The 24,683-nt window shown below is 40.5% G+C and overlaps 1 protein-coding gene across 2 annotated transcripts in view; it reads left to right on the top strand.

Moving 5' to 3' along the window:
* zbtb20 (zinc finger and BTB domain containing 20) overlaps window positions 1-24,153 on the top strand; it is a 112,002-nt gene extending 87,849 nt beyond the window's left edge. Inside the window, exons 1-4 of one of the 2 annotated variants that reach the window (XM_034098540.2) lie at window positions 3,811-4,035; window positions 18,675-18,807; window positions 20,157-21,674; window positions 23,145-24,153. In XM_034098540.2, coding sequence (XP_033954431.1) covers window positions 20,177-21,674; window positions 23,145-23,674 — 2,028 coding nt within the window. In that variant the 5' untranslated portion in view covers window positions 3,811-4,035; window positions 18,675-18,807; window positions 20,157-20,176 and the 3' untranslated portion in view covers window positions 23,675-24,153. Of the gene's footprint in view, window positions 1-3,810; window positions 4,036-18,674; window positions 18,808-20,156; window positions 21,675-23,144 lie in introns of those variants that run through there. The other variant, XM_034098541.2, reaches the window with a different exon arrangement.
* The last annotated feature ends 530 nt before the right edge of the window (window positions 24,154-24,683 follow it).

Below are 24,683 nucleotides of genomic sequence, written 5' to 3'. Positions count from 1 at the left end.
GATTAGTTAAAGAAAAAATACACAAAATACTGCAGCGCTATATTTTTATCTTTGGCAAAAACTCTTTTTAAATAAAAATACATCCAACAATACATTTTATTTATGTGATGGTCAGCATTTTTATTTATTTTATAATTTAATTTATATGTCTTGAAGTCACTGAAAACTGATTGACTGATGATTTAAAAAAAAAAAACGGTATAATTTGATACACAATTTACTTTGCCTTCATTCCATAATTATGCCTATTACCTAAAATAACACAAAGCAGAATGGAAGAGATCCTGAAATTACACAATGTGCCGAATTGAGAATTTATCAGGAATTATTTTCAATCACGAGATACAGAAAGATCCACACCCCGAGTGTTTACACCGAAAATTTAACCAAAAAATAAAACCTTGACCAAAAGTATTTTTCAAGTTCAAGTCTTAAAAGCATACAAGCTGTTGGCTGTGCAGCACCTTGAGAACAATGTGGAGGAATACATTGAGACATTCTGAGAAAAAGCCAGTTCCTTCGCACACGATAACAGCTTTGCACTATGTGAGTTTAAAACAAGGCCGGGTTAGGAGGGTACAACACATTTTTAATTGCCCTGCAAATTCAATGAAAACTAATTCCACTCGTCCTAATCCAGTTTGCACGTCACTTGCCATCCAAGCAGTAATGAGTTGTCTAGACTGTCTGTCAAATGAATAACCTGTGGGCCATTCACTCTGTGGAATATATTAAAACAGAGCAAGGACAAGCCCTATGAGGGGACATGTTTTATAATATTTTAGATATTACAGAATGATTTATTTCTAAGTTGAGTGTAATAAATTGTCTAATTTTCAGCCATAAATGGTGGCTTGCAAACGTCCATTAGGGTAAAACCTTTTTTGTGTGTCTGTGTGTTAATATATTTCTGCTAAGGAACTAATGTGAGCGCCGTCTTCATCATCCAGCTACAAATAAGTGAAATATAAGACACCTCTGGTACAGCCCAGATCATTTTTAAATCTAAGGCATGCACTAAATTCGAATAGGATGAGGGCAGAAAAGCAGAATTAATGAATGAAAGGATTTTTTTTTTTTTAAAGTTAACAAAGAGAAGTCATGTTGCTGCCCTCTGTTGGTTACATTCAAATCTGAGCGAGACATGACTTGACCTGCCAAAATGAAATGAGTCTGTTCCTCTTTACCACAAAGAACATGTTAGCTGTGGCAGGAAGAATTTAGATATCATGTAAACAATTCTGTCTTTGGGTTGCAAATATATTTTCTCTCTTAACAATGCATCTTTTCATCGCATCTAGTTTTTATTTTGTATCTATCAATGGGGAGATTAATGAGAATGTGTCAGTACTGTAAAAATACCATATTTATTTTTAAGACACAAAGTAAAAGCTGCAATCATATTCCAAAAAAAAAACGATATTGCAGATCTCAAAACATCTAAAGCGTCATTTTATTTGTTTTTTCTACTGATCTGTTGATACAGAACAAATGTGGATTTCAAATACAAACTATCTAGGTTTATAGGTGAGCAAGGTGTTTAAAGTCATTTTCAGGTCTGATTCATAGGCTCAGCATTAACAGTGTTGCTACATTTAGTCTTTAATGTATTTATATATATAAAAACAGAATATATATTTATTATCTTTTATCTATTATTATCTTGAAATAAGAAATGTTGTCTCAGGCTTTCCTAAGGGAAGGCCTTGCAAACCAGTCTTAGTATTTTCTTATGTATTTGTACATAAAGGCTTTGAGATGTGGGAACTACCTGAGAAGCTAAAAGGATAAATATATGATTATTTAATATAAATCATATTATGCATATTTTATTTTTGTAGCCTATTTTTAAATGTCTCCATATTATTATTTCATTTGTTTTAATATGGTACAAATAGATAACATGGGTGTATAATATAAATAACATTACTATTTGAGGCGTTTTTGTTTAGCCCTACATGTTTTAAATAAAAACAGTGACAATTACCATATTCTTCTAGTGTAATCCTGTCTATTTTGTATTAATCCTATAAAAACAAAAAACCTAAACATATTTTGGATTAGATTGGTCGTCATGGTGGGAACGACACGCTACCATGGAGGCCAGTCCAGTGAATCTGCAGGCATTAGTGGCCACTGTAACACAATGTTCTCTGTTAAAGGAGAGGTGTATGCTGTTCCGGGAGGGCGGGCACCACGGTCTGCCGTTCCGGGACCGTCCGTTTATCGTCCTCTAAAAACATGATTCTGACTTTTAATGATTATTAAAAGCATGTTCCAAAAACGTGCCTCGTTGTCAGCTCTCAAAGCAGCGCATTAAGGCCTGCGGTGGTGTTCTTACGCTGTTTCTGGTTAATGTAGGTCAAAGCAGTGACGGAAGGGTGTCCTCCGCTGAACCCGCGGTATTAATCCACATCGCAGTCCTGCAGATGGCGCGCACAGTCAACTGAGTGCCCTGGGTGCTCACCACGGTGCTCACACAACAATATCCGTGTGGAGCATACCCAGCTTGAGAGATGGCGATTGTCTGAAGCAACACCTCTGTCTCCTCCGTGCAGCTGGAGGGGCTGTGAAAGCAAAGTTCAAGAGTGGAGTTTCTCCTAAAAGCGAGTTTTTCACAGGCTTCCCGCGCAGCGTACAGGAAGCAGGAGGGTTTAACTGTAGGCTGCTCGAGCCTAACCTTATTTGACCTCTTTGTCAGTAAAGCCTGATTTTCAAGACGTACAGCTGCGCACACTGAACCTCCTCCGCCCTGTAGCCTATACAAGAATCACACACATGAATAATATATTGAAAGTATCTATTAGACATTACCCTCAGCGTGGTTCATTATTCTGATCTGAACTACAGACAAGCGTGTGCGCACACACGCACACCTGTCACTGTCTAGACAGGGAGGGGGCATTAAGGCGGTGGTGCGGGGGGATCCCACATGACCCATTACTGCTTTATTCTATGCCAACCAGAATATATCTCAAGGCGCTGGATAACGACAAAAACAACAACAACAACAAGAGAAAAAAGCAATCGCTCCACTAAATCTGATTGGCCGGCTGAACCGACACGAATTGTTTTCCCTGCTTGCAAACTCGAGGTCAGCTCGGGACGTTAAAAAATAAATAAATGAGAAAATAGAAATGCGTAGAAAGTAGAAGACACAGCAGACAATCTAGCTTGTTGGTGGCGGAAATGATTGACGGCGCCACTGTCCAATAGGAAGCCGCGGCGCAGCTGGCTCACTGTACTGGCAGAGGCAGCGACCAATGCAAAGTTCAGAAGCATGATGGACACATAACTGACAATTCCCCTGTCCTCTGAACCACACAGGGGAGAGATTTGAATTCATTCACAATTGTGAACGATGATATCCGAGAGCAGCAAGCGTTGGAGCCAGCACAGTAACTTAAAAGACAGATATAGCATAAAATGGTGAGGTTTATAGGTACAATCTGTCTGTGGTGCAACAGCCCTGTAAACCGCATCCATCACAGGTTTCATTATGTATCATGACTTTCATTTATGAAACTGCCTCGTTGTAGCTCAGGCAGCAGCAAACCTCACCTCGAAATAGGGGAGGAAAACTACTATTACTACAACTACTATTACTATAACTCCCACTACTTTCCAGAGAGCCATAATGTAGCCGGGTCCACCGTCCCACGGTGATCCCTGTGATTGGGGCACACTAATGTTGACGGATTTCTGATCCAACCCAAGACAGTGCACTGTTCTTCCAATAGCAGCTTTAAGTGAAAAGGCGTGCCTGCCTGCCCCCCCCCTCCTCCTCCTCCTCCACAGCCACCCCTCAAAGTGCTCGATGTATAGTTAAAAAATGGGAGGGCACACTTGAACCGAGCTGCTCTATGAAGGTAGGCTGCAGCGTGTGTTTATTGATGAGATGAAAAGAAGATGGAAGTGAGAAATGAAACAAAGTAAAGGAACATATTAAAAACAAACTATACGCGCTTCGTCGGGGGAAACAGGGGGAGCTGTGGAAACGCTGTCGCCACTTTTTAAACGAGCTTCGAAGTGCAGGTAAGAAATTGGGAAAAGTAGGAAAAGGGATGGGTCTTCTACAATATGTATATCGCTTTTATTACAGTGGATAAATTAGAGAAAGGTCCTGTGTGAGAGATTAAAACATGCTCGATTACTTTAGGGTGATGTGCATGAAATACCACTGACTTCCATGTAGTTGTGGCTAGCTTCAACGAAATATTAAGCTCCACATAATCGGAAACTTCATTCTTTAGAGGATCTCAGACATTCAATAAATGTGACGCCAGCGTAGCAAATGAAGTGCAACGAGTCTCTCATGTTCGCGGCTCAGTTTTGGCTGTTTTGTTGTTCGTTTATGTTCGAGTAGGAAAACGCGCTGCCCTGGCATGACGCAAGTTTCCCCATCTGTCATTATTCTCAACATGCCCCTTTACCTTTAGCCCTTTACTTTCGGATTTGCCCCTGAGCCGAGCTGGGGACACTTGAGAACAATACTGTGGGCAAAGTGTGTTCCCAGGTCTGTTTCTATCAGTCAGCGAAGCCCCAGCGATGTTCGCAGGCTGCTCGTTCACATTTTACTCTCTGAGAGCCCGGAACAACTGTGGCAGCCGACGTGCGCATTTGGCTTTTAGGTCAGTTATTTGAATCAGAGGAAACGCGTTTCCTTATTGCGATGAACAACACACTCTCACTAGAAATCTATTTCTTAAATACATTTCCACTTTGTTAAACTTGTCGGAAAGATGCTTTCGATGTGTGGAATACATTATTATAGCGGCGGTTCTTAAACTCAGACAGATGTCTAGCCTACATTTTTTTTTTAATAAATTAATATCAATACGGCGTGGCATTCATGAGATGGAGTTACATTAAGATATGCTTGGCCGGCCGAGGGAAGGCTGGCTAACATTGTGTCTGCAGGTAAAACAATACTGCAGGTTCAGTTTCTTGGATAAATCACAAAGATCCCAATTCCAGAGGGACTGTGGTCTGGATTTTTGGTGCCATGTTTCCCCCAAAACGACCGATCTCTTTTATTGTCCCAATCCGCTTTTATTATTGGCTTACAGTTTGAGAAAATGTTTGCGATGTTTTGGTAAAGGGTGGCCTAGATATGGGACCATGCTCTGGTGTAATTAAAGTTGCAAGAGACGCTTTCCGTATGCCTTTTGGGACATTTTGTTGCAAAATATGCATGGGCAACTCGTGATTCCTTTGCTCTTGCTTATTATGGCAGTGTAGAAGCAGTGCACGCTTTGGATAAAGTTAAAATGTGTGTATAGGTTCAGCGTTTGTGGAACAATACAATTTAAAATGGAGCACTGGCTGCCTAAAATTCGCTGAACGGGCCACGGGGAGTTGATCCGGAGCAACATGTCAGTCTTGTTCTTTTGAGCTCCATATCCGTGCGCGTCTGCGGTAGTGTGTGCATGTGTGTGACTGAAAAGGGGGCAGAGAGCGTGTGTATGTGCGTGCGTGTGTGTGGCAAACAGATGTTGTCCCAAAGCGCTTGGCTTTGTCAGATAAAGAGAGTAATACAGCGTGTTCCTGCGTCTATTATAAGCACCACTGATGCTCGTACAATACAACCCGTACGCTAAACGATGAATATAGGCTCAGGTTGATGTACAGCAGGAGTTGTGCGCAGCTCTGCGTCCACACAGTGATCATGTCAAAGGCTGGTGTGGTCACTGCAGGTGTGCACGTGAGACACACACACAGGAAGGCCGGTCAGCGTAGCACAGGGGAGGCTGCCCGCGGGAGTAGAGTGTGTGGATGTGCACCTGTGTGTGTAGGTGTCTGTTTTTTAACCACATTATTGTACGTTCATCCCTTCTCACTTTTGTTGTGATCACTTCCTCTCTCCGCCTTCATTCACAATATGTGTCCACAACGTAAACGGGCTGCACTCCTATAGGCTCGGTTATGTAATTGATGTCTGCACTGGATCGTTTGTTTTCTGAATGGACACATTTGTAGAGGAGCTGTGCGTGCAGCCCGGTGTAGCAGAAACCCAACATGTCACTTTAATGTAAGCTTTCAGCTGGGTGTGATTATAAACCTGTCCAATGAACTGGAGCATATTGATTGACAGTGTGCATGTGGGTGAAATGATATTGTCACAAACTGGATGGAATATCCTTCATCATCACATACACTTAATGCCTCTTTTTTTTGGACATGTTATGGTTTGATAAATTGGAGGGTACTTGTCCTATGTGCAAGTGAGCTCTCACCAAGGCTTGATGTAAAAAACTCTCGTTTTACGTGCACAGAGGTGTGCAGTAGCTGCTGAAGGAGAGACAGCCATTATGTGCGTTGGGAGTGTTTGTAGTGCAGAGTATCAGGTGCTCAGTTTCATCTCAGTTAAGTCACTAATGAGTATTTATATGTATATATTCCACATGTACATTAATATTCACAGTGTTTGAGCCATCGCCATTTGCCAGCTTTCTGTGTCACGGCTAAAACCCACCCATGACTAATGAATATTTAAGAGCATGTCTGCAGACCAAGGAAACTCATTATTATATGAAGGAGACCCAGCAGATACGCTGTAGACCTCCTCAGATGGAGGCAGGGGAGGGGGTGTTCAGTTAATCCACACTCAGCAATCAATCCCAATTTTCTTTTGGCTTCACCCTCCTTCACTTGTCCTCTGTAGCTTGTCACCCTCCCTTCACATTCAGCCATTTCTTATTGACCAACACACTCACCAAATGTGTCTGCAGCATTCAATGTTGCCCTGTGTTTCCAGCTGATTCAGTCAATCTTTCACACATTTCTCCCACCTGATCATTTGGGTTTTCTCAAGTGAACATTTGTAAAGAAACCATTATTCTGTACTAATGTAACGAGTTCTCATTTGGAAGAGATATATAACAATTATCTTGTACTGTAAACGCACACAGATGGCGGGTCAGTATTCCAAATATTTTTTTAAGCTCAGCAAAGGAACTGTTGCCCAAATAGGCAAGATGAGACATCTCTCTGAAGCTCTCTGCACCGCCACATTTCTGGTTATTGCTTCACCAGGCTTTTACCTGGCAATCCTGGCAGCCCATAACCTACATATTGAAATGTACAAATATGTGTTCATTATGTTCTTTTTGATGCAACTCTCTTGAAAAGATGTTGGGCCGTTGGTTGTCCATTACACAGTATGTAGTGGAAAGGACAAGACTGAGCTATTCAAAGTGGTCAATAAAATAATTATTTTTAATTCTATGTTTCTTTTGTTTGTTGCATCTACATTTTTTTATATATTATTCAAATTAAGTGTAATTTAAATGTACATTTGAAAAAAAAGTGCATTAACTGGCTAAATATGTAATAATATAACTTATTGTGCCTTTACAGAAATAATATTGCAATTCATAATTCTAAGTAGGTTATTTCACCACGGTATACCAAGAGAGTAAAAAAGAAATATGCACTTGAGTCCATCCTGGCACTTTGTCTAGCCCAGTTGAACATATTTGGCAGCCATTTTGGGAATGCAGTAGAGATCCATCGATATAACGAGCCACTTTGTGGATTGCATCCAGAATGTCACAGTGCTTGTTAACTGCTTGGCCTTTTTGTCTCAGGCGGTGTTTATCCTTTTCCCTCCCTTTTTACTTCCTGTATAATTCTGGTTCCCCCATGGAGCCAAACTAATCTTTGATGTGATTGCCAACTGAGACTGTTTTCAGGTGCAATGTGTTCATGTGAAGTCTTATAATTGCCTTCAGAGTAGCCCTTTACAGACTTTAATGGTAAAGATTCACCTTTTATTTATGAAGAACGTATACAGTTTCTCACCTCATGTTGATTGTAAAGACTTCTGTTTTACAGCAACTGGAGCTTTACAACTCCATTTGAGTCCCTGGTTACCATGACAACCCTAAAAAACACGAAGCTCCGGAAAACTTATATCTTATTATAATGATAGTGTATTCATGTTCCTGAATCTTTTTGATAACAGTGAAATAGAAAATAATTAACTCCACCTTGGTGGATATTTTGCGAACTAGAAATGATTTGGCAGGCTAGCTGCCTCCTGGCTAACTGGCTTACATCCGTCTACCCACAAAGCACCTTTTTCACACATAACACGCTTCCCTTCACATTATTATAATTTTCTTATTCCTGAAAATACTAATAACACAATTGCAAAACCTATTGAGAATCCTTTGCCTTTGTAATTAAGGAGATAATTTCCCCTTCAGCTGCGTTATGCAACACAGAAATGCTGTTACCAGGAGTTATGGTGATTCCTTCCAGCTATAAGGCAAGGCTGGAAAATCATGTGCCTTGTTTTAGGGGACGGAAAATATATCTTGTTTATTCATGATCAATTTTCAGATAAAAAGATTTTTGAATAAACTAGGTCATTTATATTTAATGCATACATTAAATAAAAAAAATACTTTAATGACAGCTATAGGACACTTTTGTACACAATTGCTTAAATTGTAAGCATTGATCATGATTTATTTACAGACACCCTGTTTTTTTTACAAATTGGCAGAAAGATTCTGAAAGACTGGCCATGGAAAATTACTTTTATAAAACAACACTCGGTACCTAATCCCTTTCAGAGCATGCAGTGTGCAGAATACCGTAAAACTTTAAGGCATGTCTTTCCGTTTTCAAGGACTTTTGTTTGAAATCTCCCCTCCCTGCAAGTATCACAGGAATGCTTGGTGAAAGCACACATTGATACTGAATTAGTATGTGCGAATGTGCAATGCTGTTGTCAGGAAGCTTTTGTTCGGCTTTAAAACCTTAGAAAGACTTGCCAAACACATTTAATAACCTTTGCTTAAGGATTCATGGCAAATGCAACTTAGTTTAGGATTGAGTGTTTGATATTTTCAACATATTGTATATATTAATACAAAATGAACATCCCACACGGAGGAGTTCAATACATACTTGCCCCAGGATAAGCCTTTTGTGTTTTACTTTTATGTTTACGCATACATTTGGTGCAGCACCAGACTTAATGGACTCAAAAAAATATAATAAAATGTTGTACATACAGTACAAACACAATCCAGTTGTGGGTGCAAGCATGTGTTACCATACCCTTTGCTAAAATTGCAACAGACTCTTTTGTATTTACCCAGCTGGTTTTAAAAATGTCATTAAAAGGCATGAAACCACATATAATTGAAAACTTCAAGACAACACGTACAAAAGTGTTTTTTTATTTTTTAGATGTATGCAACATGTTTTCACAATGTATTTTTTAATCCTATTTACACCTTCTTCTTTTTTTTAACCATGACAGAAGCGTTTAAAACTTAATTTGTATTCCCTCTCTTTAAACACACACGCAGGCCCAGGCATTCAACTGATGCGAAAAATGTATCCTGGATTTTAATAGCCAAGTTGTATGTTTGCCAAGCTGCATGTGTGTCCTCAGCTCACCCTGCTACCCATATGGTTTCCTACAAGTCACGGTGAGATCACTGCCTAGATGAAGGGGGGGGAGGATCTTAAGAGTGTTTAAGAATATAAGAAAAGTCACAGGGTCTTTCGTAGCTGTTTTAACCTATTTTACACAGAATGAGTGCCATGTATTCTCTGCCTTAATCTTGGCTTCCTGAAGACTTTATCAGCCTCTTGCCAGTAAACAGCACCAACAGCAGCCAACAAGTTGCTCTCATGGTACATCGGCATGCAGTGTGCAATGGGGAAACTTATTTACTCAATAATATTTGTATTAGTGTCAGGTTAGTTATTTGTTTATTTAAATTATTCATTGTTGTTTATTTAACCTGGCAGCAAAACATAACTGGAATTTAGTATTTTGAAAGAAATAGTTTTAACAAACGTTTGTTTTCTTATTTATTTTCTGTTTAAATGTACATTTGTATTATAAAAAAGATAAAAACAATTCTCCTCTGATACTGTCCACCTTGTTTATTACCCTGAAAGCTCCATCATACTGGAAATCTTAATTCATTTGTACTAACCGCTTATTAGGAATAAATGAGTGTTTTGGGTTATGGTTGATTTACAACAGTTACTGTACGTGACACAGTGCACAGCGTTCAACCTGTTCAACAACAAACAATTGGCAAAACAAATTTCCGGTTTCACAACAAGTTTAAAATGGATTCAGTTTGTTCTGGTGAAATCATCTGGCTCGGAACACATGCAAAACGTTTTCACTACAAACGAACTCCATGTGTCATGTTTGAATGGTTAGTACATCAATGTTGAAGTAGTGGGCATCGATGGCATTCAGAATAAAACCGAGAGAAAAATACCTTGTGGCAGTTGCTATGTAAACTTGAGCCTATTTTCTTTTATAATGTATTTGAATAGATAAACTGACATGAATGCTTTTTTAGATAACATGTCTTTTGTGGTCTTTCACTGCAGGCGGCACCTGGCTAGTATTTCAACGATGATTAATTAGCTGAATATTATTCAATTCTTAGGGTTATTTGAATGTATCCCAACATGCATTTAGGGGAAGGCAGGGCATACTGTGGGCAGGACACACACACACACACACACACACACACACACACACACACACACACACACACACACACACACACACACACACACACACACACACACACACACACACACACACACACACACACACTCAAAGAGGTAACAGGAGGTAGTAATTCAAAACCTTTACTCAACGTTAAAACCCCTGTTGCAAAAAACCGTCCTTCAGCTCTTGGACTAACAATGACACTATTAATGACAGAGAAGTAGCACAGCAGCCATGTGGCATGATTTTTATAGCAATGTTACCAGAAACAGCTGATGAGCTTAGGTTTCACTCTAGGGCTTATGGGCTATAGATTGTTACCATCACAGATAGTAATTCTGCTGCATTCAAAGAGCCCACCCTGACCAGCAAGTCATGTGCATTATCAAGGCCAAAAGGCCAGATGATTATCATAAACGGCGGTGTTATCTATCTGCTTTGTGCTGCCTGGTAGTTGACTCTATAGTGACTCTGCTTTCCGTACACACATCAGAGAGGACACCCTTTACCACACCAACATCTAATCATATCAGGAAGTGTGAAAACTTCTGAAAAAAAGAGCAAGTAGTAGCTTCCATGATAAATATACTGCATGCGTCACTTTAATAGCACAGTGTATGACTTTGCAACAGAGAAAAGGACAACAGATCAATGAAAATGTGTGGTTCCAACTTGCTATAGAAGTAGTGTAACCACACAGCAACATAGTTTCCCCCCACAGTCATTCCGGGGATCAGTGGCTAGTATAAAGAGGTGTGCCCATGACACAACCTGCCTGCAAAACATATTAATCACAGGATTTTACACAACCAAGCATACTCTTAAATAATATTAAAAATCAGACGGTGTCATTTTGAAATATTGCTAAAATGTCAACGAACCATTTCGCTTTTTTTTTGTTCAGTGTTACAGCACGCAATAAATACTGTTAATGAACAACTCAATATTCATAAATATGGCTCAGATGAAGCTCATAATCATGGATTATTCATTGCAACTTTATAATCTAACTTTTACATTTATGGCTGCTTGTTGGTAAAATAGTACATTAATGCTTTACCTGTAGTGAGTAACAGCTCCAGTATTGTTTATAGAGCTAACCTGTTATGAATGCCTATGTTAGCTGATACTTTACTGTCCTTATTGTTCTTGTTGCAACATGTTTTTCTTCATGGGGTGTTCAGTGCCTTGTACTGTACATTGAAAACATTTCAATCAGATAAGATTTCTAGAGGTCATCTCTATTCTTCCTTTTTTTGATGTTGTCAAGGCTGATGGCACGTTACTAAGCAGGGTGAAATCTTGAGTTCTTGGCCTTTCCCTCATTTCTTGGGAAATTCTTAGGTTGGCTTGCAACACAGGTTTGTCTTGCAACACAGTATTGTTGTATAACGTTTCCTAATGTAGTTATATTGCACCCACTCCCCATAGGATTAACAGAATACCTTAGCTTTGTGCCAACATGTGTTAATTTCCAACTGCAGTGCTGTATGTTTAAGTCATTATAACTAACTTGCACTGCCACTGGACCAGCGGTGCTTAGTGACAGAGTGTATAGGCCACTCATGTGGTTTGATTGTGTTTCACTCTGTCAGCATTACACTTTTAGATGGCTCATATGTCAAATGACCTGACAAGACATATATAATCTGTATTTCTAACACAACAGCTTGCCAAACTATAAATACCCTAACAAGTGCTTGTAACCCATAAGGCTGAAAATAAGCAGGGCATGTTTGGTAAAAAGTCATCTGGATTGTATATCTTGTTTGCATAATGAGCAAAATGTGTAGTTGAAGACACAGTATGTTAGAAATATCGTTATCTGAATATTGACTCACTTTTATGTCAGCCTGATGGCATGTGTATTGTTGTTGCCGTAGCTACAGGCGGAAGAATTCATCATAAAACCTTTTTTCAAAGTCCATTTTCACAGTTTTCTTTGCTTATGCATCGTTAACAAGCCGCCTGGTAACAATTTGGCAGCGGGTCTTCCTGTTAACATGTCGTCACATTAACATGTGGCTGATGAACCTGTTTAAAAGGTGAGATTTTTGGAGAGAGGTTGGCTTGCTGACCTTTGAAGCACAGATTGGCTAACTAATAGTGCTGGGCTGCGCTGAACTGCTTAAAGCACCGTTGTGCATTTTGTTAAAGTATAGTTTTCTTCACAATCACATTCACAAATGGGAAAGTATTAATCCGATTTTTTAAATGCGAATCTGACTCATGTCCAATTTTGTAAGGCAGCAGTACAAACCATATTGTCAAATGTGTGTAAATCTTTTTTTATTATTATTACCATCACCCATATAGAACATTTCATAAGAGTGAATGTCACCTAACCACCTTGCCACATTTTACCTAACCCTAACACACACACTCTCAGGCACACCCATATATATGTATACACACTGTGTGAGAACACCTTTATGATAGCCCTCTAAGTGTTGTTTATGAAACTCAGTCTGACATATAGCTTGTGTGCAAACACCATTTTCTTTGGTTTCCTGAACAACTTCTAAATACTGTACCTGTGAGATTGTGTACTCTGTTTCGTATCTGTAGCTCCTCATAGCAACTAACTATTATTTTAATGATTGATTAATCCGTCTATTATTTTCTTGATTCATCTTTTGTCTATAAATTGTTGGAAAATAGTTAAATAAGTCCATCACAGACGATCAGAGTCCATTGTGATTTCTCTAATCGTCTGGTTTTGTCCAAAGATATTCAGGTTAAATATGCTACAGTATACACGTCATAGTGACACACTTAAACTCAACATATCTGAAAGCTGTGCTATACTCTGTGTGAACTGTATTGCTTGAAGGACCGATCCCACACTATCGTCTCATAATTCAACACAAAGTATCTTTGTCCTTTTTTTTTATCTCCCAAGGACATAAAATCACAAGACACTTTGTTCTTGTAAGAGATACAAAAGTATACCTCCTCTCAATACTACACATTGACGTGTATACTTACTTTGCTTGCATGTGCACCGTGCAGGCATAGCCATATGGACCTGATAAGAGTTTTCTTCTTCCAGACATATTGAATTAACTTCCCTTTATCATGAAATACTAGTAATAGAGCATGATGAATCTTTGCCTCATGAAGACCTCTCGATGGCCCGGGAGGTCCTTTTTTGGAGAGGCAAAATGTTCTCGACGTGTCTAGTAGGTGTAGAGAGGCAGTTGCTGTGGACACTTGTGCCTAATTGATAACTCTTGAATTTAGCATTATCTGCTTCGGGGGTTGGAGGTGTTTTGGAAACTATCATATGAGTAGTCAGATGGTTCTTTTTGGTCAAATGCTCATTAACAAAAGCACAGCCATTTGCCAGCTCTGAGATTTTTCTTGAAAGCTCACCAAAGTGAAATACAGTCTTTATCATTTCTATGGCCTAAAGCCAACAGTGGCTGTTTGTTTTTTTGTCCTCTTTGCTCTTTTTTGGAAACTTCATGAAACACAGTGTGGAACATTCACTGATAGCACTAATTCCTGAATGTTTGTGCGCCTGAATAAAGTATATTAGAAGTAGATTATCCTCCCATCTGTAAATAAACAAAGGTTCTGCTATGGATAACGGGTGGCGGTGGGTGTTTTTTTTACAGTAAATGACGAAGTTGAACAAGCTGTCCTGTCAAAAACTGTTTAAACTGTCTTTACTTGTGTAATGTCGTTGTAGTGTGTGTTGTTTTTTGTTTGCTGGAGGAATTAATTTGAAAGCCGTACATCCTGTCACACAGAGATTCATTTGGACTGCATGTGTTATCACATTGATCTGCTGTGCTATTTGAGACATTTCAGTGGCAGTGGAACTAAATGTGAAACATTAGATTACATTTATGGGGACTATAAAGCATTAAGCAACAGTTCGAGTTAATGCAGAGTGCAAAATAATAAGTTATTATAAAGTTATTCAATTTCCATAGTCAAGACCATAACATTACCCTGGAACTCTGTAATAACTGTACTTCAAAATGCTTTCACCGTGTACGAGAGCATTTGAAACAAAAGAAAATCAATGATTGGGATATTTTTTCAAGCGTTTGCATAGTTTAAACTGTTCTCGCTGGTTATATTGGATATTTGGTCATGAGGGGAGAAACATTGGCCTGTTCTGCGTTGTAGGTGAAGAGCCGGTTCAAAGTACAGGAAGATATTTCATGTTGAAATTTGTTAGGACAACACCCTGTTCTAATGTAATTCAGACGTGTTATAATTATCGTCGGAGATTTAGACACATTAAAAAAATATTTCATTGGGGATGTTTTGTTCCACCATACAATTTCAGTCAAAGGAAGAAAAAGATGTAAAGAATCTTGGCTGAACTTGTCAACGGCCTACGTGCTTATTGAGATTTGTTGTTACTGCTATAAAGGCAAATCAATTACATGTTGAGCCTGTGAGGTGTTTTCTGCCGAAGTGTGTGTGTGATTAGTTACCTACCTGTTAATTGCTTCCTAACATTATAGACGTAAACTCGACTGTAATAAGAGACACGACGGCACTCTAAATGACTCTGATTTAATCATCCAACACATTGTTGGGCGGAGATGAATATTCAGTTACCTAAAAGATTATTTTTTAATCGTGCCGATCAAAATGAGCCAACACACACAACAGCATTAGCTGATATTTAATTAAATGTATTTTTTCCGAAAAGTTTGAGATGCTGACAGAATACATTGAGTTGTAAATTGTTCTGTCAGAAGAGTGAAATGAACATCCGGTGTCTGTTGAACACACCTTGAATTATCACTTGTTAGAACGACACTTGAACAATTAAAATCTCCCAGTGTGCTCGCTACATTTGAAAAGGATCGACTAAATGACATGAAATCACATATCCAGACCATACTATTAAAGCATAATTTCTGGTAGTTTATATGCTAATGCATATGGACTCAATGGATGATTGAAATTAATAATTACAATGTTGGACAGCGTTAAGCAGAGGTTTCAAACAAACTCATAAATTACTATTAATTAGGTGGGGCACAAAACACTGTTGATAAGTGCAGCTCTGCATCACATTCAAGTCGGTACTGTATATGCACATGCATGGACACGAGCTTTTGCACAATGCCCTGTGGCCCTTTTGTCTCCAGATTTAAATGTATCAAGGGCCTTGAATATATGCCTGTATTGTGTATTGTAAGCAGCATTTGCATATTAAGGATGTATATTATTCACATGGAGGATACTGTTCCTTTCATAAGCACGCCTCTTATGTCTGTTCTCAACCCATCCCCCATCCTCACAATTGTATCCCCCCCCACACCCCCCCTTGATTAACTAATGTCCAATTCGATGCAGCGTATTTCATGCGCTTGTCACCTAATACAGGCAGCTGATTAACCTGGAGTCTGGCTGGGGAAGTTGCAACCCTCATCTCCCCGTCTTCTTCTTTTTTTTTCTTTCTCTCCTCCTCCTCCTCTTTTCTTTTTTTTGTTGTTGCCCCCCTCTTCCCCAGCCTCCACCCCTTTTCAGTCTTTGTTGTGGCGGCAGCAGCAGAGCATGCATTGCACTGGCGGTCTGAAGCATTGTGTCTGATTTCCAGCAGACAAACTGACCTCTGGGGATTTATTGACAGCAAACTCCGCAGAGGCAGACACAGAGCTGGGAGCATGGAGAGGCAGCCAGAGAGGGGCGGAGGGTGTTTGGGGAAGGTTCATACGGGAGCGAGAGGAGGGGGCACAGACAGAGAGACAGACAGATGGAAGAAAAGACGGGGCGAGAGAGTTTCAACGTGATGAAACAGGAAACAGGTAGAGGCACACAGAGAAAGAGATCGATACCAGGAGGGAAAACACACACCCCACATTTAGTTGAACGTGAAAATGAGTCTTGTGCTGGAGCGTTAGGAAGTGAAAGAAAATGGCTGCCTCCTACAAGGATCTAATTAATTTTGAAGGATCATCAGCCCCTTTAGTCCAAGGCAGGGTACAGGAGGGAGGGCGGTAGGAAGGGGGGGGAGGGAGGGGAGACAGACAGACCCCTGGGCTGATTAGAATTCACTGCAGGTAGGCGCTGGCTGCTGCTCACCCACTGTGTCACGGCTAAAATGGAATCACTGTTGTGAGTGGCAGTCTGGGCAACTGAAGCCTGCTTCCCTGGGCCTACTCCTTTGTTACCAGCATTCACCTCACTTTACCTCTCAAGCAGGTGGATTTACATGTCCGGATGGCCCAGGGAAGCCACATACATGTTTGCATTGCAAGAGAACACACATAAAAAAAGGCCTGTGGCATCAGAAATACAGTTACATCTCAAGCTAACCACTGCTAAAAATACTAAAGGTCACATTTGCTCACGTTATGGATTCAAGCCTTTTGGCTCGTGTGTATGTGTGCTCTTCTCTAAAGAGCAAGACTTACCTGATATTTGTTGTGGGTTTTACGGTTGTCTAAGTACATTTTTAAATATGTCGGTTGGGTGAAGGAAAGGGTTACTCCTACAGAAGGGTTTATGCTTTTGGCTGATCGAGTTTTTAAGTTAGGTATTAGAACGGTTAGTTTGTGTAAAAGGGCTAGAGGTTACAGTTACCATTTAGAGCTAAGGTTAGAACAAAGTTAACATTTAGATTTAGCGGTTAAGGGTTTCACTGTAAAATATATTTTCTGTCCTTACAGAGACGGAAAAACTAACCAGTGTGTGTGTGTGTGTTAGTGCCAGAGAATAGTCCAACTCAGTATCGAGTGATCTCCCTGTGAAACAAGCTACTACTTGTCTATATCTAATCATCAGATTTAACGAGGGTATTTCAAGAAAACACGAACACATCTCTCTGGCCGCAGCACTTCTCAAAGTGGGGCCTGTGGACAGCCGTTTCCGATTTGAAACTCTAACCCCTCAGATTTGTTTTTTTCTTTCAAATATTCTGCTCTTCCGTCCATAACTAAGGATACAAATCCTCGTATTATTTCACCTTTTTGATACCTTCATACCTCTGTGGGAAAAACCCAGAGGTCACTTGCTTAAAATCACAAGCTTTGCATTTGTAGATTTCACCTCAGTGTCTCAAAGCGGGAGGTGTGTTTGAAAGCACTCTTGTAAAAGAATAATGTGTCAACATGATGGAGGTCTGGTCAATCCTTAGCCCTGTTCTGTTCATTCAGCAACACACTGTTGTTTTTGGCATTTCACAGAGAGCACTTGATGTCCCTGTTGTAGCCAGCGTGACATCTATGTAACATTTTTCACCCAAAAAAAAGAGAGTTCAGATCGCAATTGTGATTACGATACAAACGCCAATGAGTGATACATTCCCACCTCCTGATACACTGAGTAATTTCAACATACTTTAAAAGCTATGGGGTTGAAATATTGGAAGGCACTTTAACGAGCGTGAGACTAATGAGAATTGTAGGGGCATTTTTCATGGGTTCAATGTATTTAATTCGTATAGCTTTCCTGAACCTAAATTATATCAGTGTTTGTGGCTTTAATTTGGTCGGTTTTACAACATTTTTGTTTCTGCTTTTGAGGTCAAACCTTGGCATAATATTTTATGATACACTCATCACATGAGAAACGTTGTTGAATGCCTGTCTTGTGTTTGTGAATGAGGGCCTTTGTGTGTTTAATATCTGACATATTCTACTATTATTACAGCTTCTAACGTCTGCTCTACGTCTGTATTAGACATTGTCTTGTTTAGTAATATGTGGATCTGAAATTGACAAAGAACACACACTCTCACACACACACACACACACACACACACACACACACACACACGCACACACACACACACACACACACACACACACACACACTCACAAACACTCTGAGTGTGGCTGAGACCTTTTCTGAAATATTTAATCTGGCAACATGTTGGAATTTAGATTTAGTTTTTTCTTTGGAAGGGTGTGGTTCTGTTGCCCGGCGGCTCAGATAACTGCTGAGAAACCGACTGGCTGTAATACCAAAATGATTTGCAACCTCAATTTGAAATTGGCGGCCATGTGCTCACAGGAACGTCCATTCGCCTTGCTTTGAAAAGTCTTCACACATCTGTTGCAGCGTGTCTGTGGAAGATATTTGTGTTACTTCGGCTCCCGGTTCATTAAGGGAGTGGCAATATCGACGAGGCAGTATGTGGCATTAAGATTTGTCTTTGTCTTTTTTCTCTCCCCCCCTCCAAACACTGTGGCAGGATTTGGACAGAGAGGACTGACAGCCTTGCCTAGCGCCCGGCCTCTGATCAGCCATCTCCACCAGCAAACTGAAGCTCGACCCGCACTTCATCACCAGCCACAAGCATCTTTGGAACCAAACGTCATCTAACTGTGAGTACTGGAAGGCTACAGCTTTTGTTTTTCCCTTTACATGTATGTTATAAATAACTAAGCTGGGAACAAGCATTAATACTCTGTGCTAAAGCTATAACACTGCTTATGCAGTTCATTTGAGGTAAACTCCTTTTCATTTGGATGGACACATCTGTTACTCTAAAGCAGGGTTTTATTGTTAATACCATCATTCAATTGATTTCTACACATTATAAAACAGTTTCAAAATGATTAGGCATCTTTCATGTCCAAGTTTGTATTCCATTTATACAATAGTTATGTGTAGATCCTGACATTTCATCATCAATATATTTTCATAAATATATGTGTTACTTACTGAAATAGTGTAAAAAGCATCCATAACGTCTTATTAACATGTATAAGTACAGTTTCCAAGATCATTATGAGGACATTCAAGAAAAGGGCTGTGTTTAATAATCATTCAAATAAGGTCAACCGCTTTAATTAAATTAAAGTCAAGCATGTTTAAATGCAGAATAAATTAATTTTACATTAATTATAGAACCCACAATTCACATAATTCCTACACTTACTACCTCTGTAATTTAGATTTAGATTTTCATTTCTTTTCACATCTAACTGGAGGGAAAATCTTGCGTTATCTTACACACTGATCAGCCGGGTCACATCTACTGTATTCCTAGGATAGTTAGGAAGCGCCATCACAGTGAACACATGGCTAACAAAAGAGGCCTGTCCTCAGCTAAGCCCCGTGCACCACCTAGTGGCGGTTGGAGGAAATTCAGGAATACACAGACAGAGAAACTGGAAATAATTACACGGGAACCATCTTAATTGTCTTTCGCCCTTTCAGTGGCTAATGTTCAAATCACGATTCAAGAGACACATTTAGCTCACATGTTGAAATGATTTGACTCTCATCCCTAAATTATTAAATGGAGTGAAACACATATTCAAATAAAATAAGTATAATACTTGTATCATGTTTTTACTTTTATCTCTGTAAAAATACACATCAATAAAACATATCATATATTTAATCAACACATAATGTTTGGTAATTAATGAGTTAATAGTACTATAGTACCCATGGTTGTTTTCTAAAATACAACCCTTTTTTATTTGTACTTATGAACATTCTGTTCTCTCACATAGTGTGAATTTAACTTTACTACACAATTCTATTTCTCATATATTTGTCTTACTTGAACCCAAATATGTAAATATATTGTTATAATACATGAAGCAAAAGAATATTTTTGTAAAAACCTCATGATAGGAATACCAGTGTGTGTAATGCAGTGAATAATGATTTAAGTGTGTGTCAGAGTTTTTAAGTCCGGTGTGTTGCTTCCCACCTGCAGGTGACATCAGTTGCAAGGGGATGACCGAGCGCATTCATAACATCAATCTCCACAACTTCAGCAATTCTGTACTTGAGACCCTCAATGAGCAGCGCAACCGTGGGCACTTCTGTGACGTGACTGTTCGGATCCATGGAAGTATGCTGCGAGCTCACCGGTGCGTGCTGGCTGCTGGAAGCCCCTTCTTTCAGGACAAGCTGCTCTTGGGCTACAGCGACATTGAGATCCCTTCGGTGGTCTCAGTGCAGTCGATCCAGAAGCTGATTGACTTTATGTACAGTGGGATCCTGCGGGTGTCTCAGTCAGAGGCCCTGCAGATCCTCACTGCGGCCAGCATCCTACAGATCAAGACCGTCATCGATGAGTGCACTCGCATCGTGTCCCAGAATGTGGGCCTGGCTGGGCCGGGGGGGTTCCCCATCATACCGGGAGACTCTGGTCAGGAAACACCCCGTGGCACGCCAGAGTCTGGCACCTCTGGGCCCAGCAGCGATGCAGAGTCAGGTTATATGCAAGCAACATCACAAAGCATGGACCGTGCATACACATCACTGTACTCCTACCCCGTCCTCACTCAGCAGAACGGCAAACGCGAGCGCTCCCTGTACATTAACCCCATGTCGACAAACTACGATCCGACCCTCAGCACTCAGAAGAACCAGCAATCTCAAGACCCGCCCTGGATGAACCGCATCCAGGAGAGATCTCAGCAGGTGGGACGCTTCATCTCCACAGCCGAGTCCACCCACTGCCGCAAGCAGCCCCGACCGGTACGCATTCAAACAGGAGGGGTGCACATAAAGCAGGAGGCCGACGACGAGTACAGCTGCTACGACACTTTGGCGGACTGCCACGACGACACTGATCATACTGAGGGTGTGGAGAGTGAATCCAAGGTTGAAAGTTTTGACTCAGGGGTGAGCTCCTCCATCAGCACTGAGCCAGATGCTATGGAGCAGCAGCCATACCTGGGCTTCACCCGAGAAGGGGTTGGGGACGGCCACCAAGGTGAGGGGGGTCCGATGCATATAGAGGTCAACGACTCGTCCCCGGAGCAGGTGCAAGACCCGGAGGACGGAGACACATCCCACAGCACTAGTGACAGTAGCATGATGCAGCCCCTGCCAAACTCAGTCATGCCCCTGACAGGTGCTCCGCAATACATGCGCACGGCAGAATCACACACCAGCAACATGAGGATGCCGCTCACCGTGACCAGCAATTCCCAAGTGATGGGCCCCGCTGGAAACTCCTTCCTGCCCACACTCTTTCCTACACAGCCGCCGAGAGACAACAAGCCTTTCCTTTACCTTCCCGGCCAGCAGCAATCCCAGTTTGTGGCCGTGCCGCCTCCTACAATGCCATCATTCCCACACCCCATGTCGGTACAGCATTCGCCAAGTCAGCAGCAACAGGTCGCAGGAGGTCCGGGGGAAAAGAGGCCCTATGAATGCAGTCTCTGCAGTAAAACCTTTACTGCCAAACAGAACTTCGTCAAACACATGTTTGTCCATACTGGTGAGTCCAACAGTCTTATTTGTAGCAATGCTTTTTTCAATGTTAATAGGCTAATTTAATGTTTGTGTTATCCATTATTAATGTAGTTGCAGAAATACTTGAAAAATAGACATATCAGAGGTAAAAACTGATTCAAATACTCTGATTGTGAAAGATATAATGTTTCCTAATCATAATACAAAACTATTTTAGAGAAAAAGGATTTGATTTCGATTTGTTTTTTGCAATAGGGCTGTCATTTTAACACAGTAAATATGATGTGTGTACCGAGGCTTGTACTCGATCACACTAAATGAATACCTAGTGTATACTATTAAAACACATTGTATAGTAGGTATGTTAGCTGTGATTCCATACTGGAAAAGTACCAAAACTGTTGACTTTGTTAACATTTTGATCTCATTTCCAGTGCCAGTAGATTGCTCATTCAGCACATCATTACACTGTGCACTCCTGCACTGACAGCCTTATCCATCATAAACCATAGAAATCATCATCCCACATAGCAATAATTAGATGTCATATAATTAGAATATCTCAGAAAAATTGCCTGCTCAAAAAGCCATTATTATTCATTAGAAACCATTGCTTGTCCAGAGCCTTTGACGGCTATTTCAAACAAAATGTCCCAGTTTGACTCACACAGTTGTGCAGAGCAGAGAATAATCTGAATGTCTCATGGTAATCAAAAGATAATTACCTTTACTCTATCTTATAACAAATATTTTTCAAAAAGGAACACAACGTCTGTATGATTAACCATAATATTGTATGGCTGTCTCTAGAATAAACTATTTAGTATTTAATACAACATCAATTGATTTTATTTCAGTTAAAAAGTAGAAAAGTAAGAGTATCAATCATTGGCTTCATTAAATTGAAACAAGTAGGTACATTAATTCACTCAGTGCCGCAGCAAACAGTAGATTCACAGGACTTCATTAACTTGCATGATACAAATTGCCTATTCACAGTTTTATCAGTCTCTTCCTCTACCTGTTAGGTTTACCTAATTATTCAAATGTTAATATTTTACAAATATGAGCCTACGCCTGAACAAATTGACAAAAATACCAAATAGATGGAGAAATAATTTTCTCTCAAATTGGAATGAACATTATTCTGTGCTTTCAAATTCCTCCTCTTAACTTTATCTTGCTGTTTCTGTAAAGTCATTGCATCATTTTTTACTTTCCCTAAATATAAATGCGTACATGTTGCAAATAACTGCATCAGAGCTTCATTATAGGAACCCTTTCCTCACAAAGCTGTAGCATACAACACATAGTGGAAGCACCAACATAACAATGTTAATGCTAGTTTAAATAATTCTAGCCTGAGGTATGTTCCTGTACTGGAAAAGTAACAGTGGAGGCTTCAGGCATCAAGTGTTCCATATTTTGTAAACCTAATCCTCAAAATATGTCTCTTCTTTTTCCCCTAAATGCCTTGTCTTGCATGTACATCCAGGTGAGAAGCCTCATCAGTGCAGCATCTGCTGGCGCTCGTTCTCCCTGAAGGATTACTTAATCAAACACATGGTGACACACACAGGGGTGCGGGCCTACCAGTGCAGCATCTGCAGCAAGCGCTTCACCCAGAAGAGCTCTCTCAACGTCCACATGCGGCTGCACCGTGGAGAGAAGTCCTATGAGTGCTACATCTGCAAGAAGAAGTTCTCACACAAGACCCTGCTGGAGCGCCACATGGCCCTGCACAGCACAGGCAGCGCCATCATGTCAGGGGCCGTAAGCACCCCGGGGCCCGTCTCCATCCCCATGCCTCTGGTGGTCCCTGAGCTGGGGGCAGGAGTGATGGCCCTCGCCATGCCGGTGAGCGCAGGTGCTGGAGTTGGGTCTGGGGTTGGAACAGGAGTGGGTGTAGCGGCAGAAGCCAGCTGCCAAGAAGGGACCACCTACGTGTGCTCCGTCTGCCCTGCCAAGTTCGACCAAATGGAGCACTTCAATGACCACATGCGAATGCATGTCTCCGATGGATAAGTACTAATAGATAAACTTCTTTAAAAAAGAATGACAAATAAAATGGCACTAGATTTTCCTTTTCTTATTTTGAGGTATGAAGAGTAATGAGTATAGACACTGGCACATTAAGTTTCCCAAAAAAAAAATCTTTTTTTTGTTTTTTTCTGTTATTCTAAAAGAAAAAAAAGATGGTGGCCTTAAGGCTTAGTAGTTTGATATTGATCTACTGGATGGATCCTAACTACAGGCCTCTAAATGTATGCTTTCCTAAAATACTGATTTATGTGTTGAACACTACCGAAAGGCCTACGAAAGAAACACATACACACAAACACACCTTTAGAGTAGATGTGTCTGAATGGATATATGTGTCCGTACATGTTGGAGCGTTAGCTTATTTGCATGTTACTGTCTGTGTGTCCCTGTGTGTGTGTGTGTGTGTGTGTGTGTGTGTGTGTGTGTGTGTGTGTGTGTGTGTGTGTGTGTGTGTGTGTGTGTGTGTGTGTGTGTGTGTGTGTGTGTGTGTGTGTGTGTGTGTGTGTGTGTGTGTGTGTGTGTGTGTGTGTGTGTGTGTGTGTGTGTGTGTGTGTGTGTGTGTGTGTGTGTGTGTGTGTGTGTGTGTGTGTGTGTGTGTGTGTGTGTGTGTGTGTGTGTGTGTGTGTGTGTGTGTGTGTGTGTGTGTGTGTGTGTGTGTGTGTGTGTGTACATTGCCATGAAACATAAATCATGGCAGTTGAGAACCCATACTGACCAGTTTGGAAACTATAGATGTCCAAGCTTACTGTGGTATAATTTACAACAACAATAGCAACAAAAAAATCATCTGGGGTTGGGCTACATATTCCCTCTAAAATATACTGATGGTCACAAGATTGCCTTCTTATGTAAAATAAAAAAGGAGACTAGTTAATTTGACACTGGGTTTGATTTATTCCTATGGTATTAAGGGATTATAATGCAGCTGTTGTCAAGGTACCAATTTCAATCATTTTACTGAAGTGTAATTTCCTGTCGGTGGTGACAGGGA

Source organism: Pseudochaenichthys georgianus, chromosome 14 (genome assembly GCF_902827115.2).
Source record: "Pseudochaenichthys georgianus chromosome 14, fPseGeo1.2, whole genome shotgun sequence".
Taxonomy (NCBI): Eukaryota; Metazoa; Chordata; class Actinopteri; order Perciformes; family Channichthyidae; genus Pseudochaenichthys; species Pseudochaenichthys georgianus.
This window is presented reverse-complemented; position numbering and strand designations above follow the sequence as displayed.